The following is a 2,356-nucleotide window of genomic DNA, read 5'->3' on the forward strand; positions in this document are numbered from 1 at the left end:
GGGGCAGAGGACAGTGAAGGACTGTAGAAACCAACCAGTGGACATCTCAGCCTGTCTGGAAACCCAGGCAGCTGGGGGAGGATGGGCCTCCAGCATCAGGAATGCCACCTGCTGGGAGACCAGAGCACACAAAGCTATAGTCAGGACTTGCCCTGGCTGCTGTCCCTGACCCCAGGGCATGATGCTCTAATGCTTGGAGTAGGTGAGGGCAGAGGCTCTCATCCTGGGGCCACACAGGCTCAAGGGACTGATCCATGGCAGCTTAGTACCCAGGGGAGAAGCCTTTTCGCAGCCCTCTCAGAGGAAGGGGTATGAAAGAGCTGGGACCAGAGCCTGGGGAACAAGTAGGGCTGGAGACCAAAGAATAACTGCAGGTCTCGTTACTCAACAATATAGTAGTTAATAAGTATCGACCAGGTGCCAGCTCTGTGCTGGGTCCGAGCTAGGGAAGTAAACCAGAAGTGGTCCCTGTCCCAAAGAAGCTTTAAGGCTAGTTGGAGGGACACACAATAGACAATTAAACAAATAAATGTATACTAAGTAAAATCACATGAAATTGCCACTTTTGCAGGTCAAAATTCGTCAAAATTAAACATTTCATATGGTTCAACCTAATCAGAAGTTGTCTTAAATATTACGAAGAAAACCAAGACAGTAGTAATTAAGAATAATAAGGGGCCTGACTGACCCATCTAGACCAGGTGGCTGAGGAGGGTTAGGAAAGGTGATACTCAGGATAGCTGTAAATGAGAAGGAATGGGGAGCCGGCACGTAGAGAGTACAAGGCAGATATCAGGACCAATTCTGCAAGGGAGTGAAAGCGGGAACTCCAAAGCTCAAAGCAGGGAGCAGTAATGTGGGAGCCTGGCAAAGAGAGGGAGGCCAGGCACACAGCTACCAAGAAAGGAGGGGCATGGAAGAAGCTGAAGCTTCAGACCCTAGCCTGCAGCCCATTTCCTCAAAACCCCTAAAAATCAGCAGTCAACTGAGTACAGGAATGAAAAGTCCAGGCCTCAGCAATGTGGGCCACCAGAAGTCCTCTTCAACTATGTCAATGAGAGTCTGCCCCCATGAGGGCAAAAGACAGTTTTGAGTGAAAGCCATAACAAATAGCATGCGCTGTGAGAGACTGATTGCTCTAGTTGCTCCAAATCTTCATCCTCCTCCTATCTTCCCACTTTCCCATGTAACGCACAGGGCCCTCCCAATTCTTAGAGTTGGGTGTGTGACCTGCTCTGGCTAACAGGATGTTAGCAAATATGAAGTCAAGGCCTGAAAAAGCATTCATGCATTTCCATAGGTGCTTCTGCCCTCTGCCATGAGAAGTAAATGCCCAGGCTAGCTTGCTAACTGCAGGAGGAGAATGAGAGAGATGAGCCACCTCGACATTCTTGCCAGGGCCATCCTAGATCAACCAACCCAAAGACATATCATCAATGCAAGTCAAGGTCAGCAGAGCCGCCTGGCTGACCACCCTAGATGACTGAACAATAATAGGTGCAGAAAGTTGTCTGTCACTGAGGTTTTGTGGTTGTTACATATGGCTGTTACATAGCATTACTGTGGCAAGAGATAACTGATACGACACAGTAGGTACTCAGTATCTGTCAACCAGATAAACACATTCCAATTTCATTTCTAACAAATTAATGGTTTAATAAATTATCAATGATATAAACTATGGTACCTTCTATATAGGTTTTCTACAAAAATGTATCTTGCACTGTGAATCGACCGCTCCATCAACCGTACAGGTGACGTCTAAAAGAGAACAAAAAATGATTCACTAACTCAGGCAAAGAGGAAGAGGTCAGGAAGGCTCAAAGAATGTCTATGCTCCCCCAGCCTATGGCCCATATTGAAAACAAGAATCAAGAGGCCAACATCAGGCTCAGCTGTGTTTCTCCCTCAGCCTAGACCCTCCCACACCCTGAATCTCCAAGTGGCCCATGCAGCAATGCTGGGGCTGAGGGCTCAGCAGGAGAAGAGAGGTAAGGCTCAGGTGGGTTGTGGGTTTGGGGAAGGGCTTAGAAAGGCTGCCAAGTGCTGTCCAGCAAAATGGTGTCAAATGCAAAGTATGGTGATTTCTACGAACCTAAATAAGGTGCTTTTGCTTAAGTGGTGGGATATGAATGCTTAAGGTAGAGCCCAGAGAGGGCTGTGGTTCACGTGACATTCCAAGGACTGTGCCATCAGTGCCTCAGGGTCTGGCTTTCTGGAACCCCACAAGGATGCCAGACCTGCCAACTTTGCTGCTTCGTCACAGGGTTAGTTGGGGATCACTATGGCCCTTTGGAAACTGGGAAGGATTGCCAGGGTGCTCACACCCTTCAGATGGCCTTTCCCTTTGTTCACA

At 48.2% G+C, this 2,356-nt stretch overlaps 1 protein-coding gene across 1 annotated transcript in view; it reads right to left on the reverse strand.

The window, feature by feature from the left end:
* TK2 (thymidine kinase 2, mitochondrial) overlaps positions 1 to 2,356 on the reverse strand; it is a 27,773-nt gene that overhangs the window by 13,012 nt on the left and 12,405 nt on the right. The window contains exon 5 of the mRNA XM_023523554.1: positions 1,688 to 1,761. Coding sequence (XP_023379322.1) covers positions 1,688 to 1,761 — 74 coding nt within the window. The remainder of the gene's footprint in view (positions 1 to 1,687; positions 1,762 to 2,356) is intronic.

The sequence above is a fragment of the Pteropus vampyrus genome, unplaced genomic scaffold (assembly GCF_000151845.1).
Source record: "Pteropus vampyrus isolate Shadow unplaced genomic scaffold, Pvam_2.0 Scaffold394, whole genome shotgun sequence".
NCBI lineage: Eukaryota > Metazoa > Chordata > Mammalia > Chiroptera > Pteropodidae > Pteropus > Pteropus vampyrus.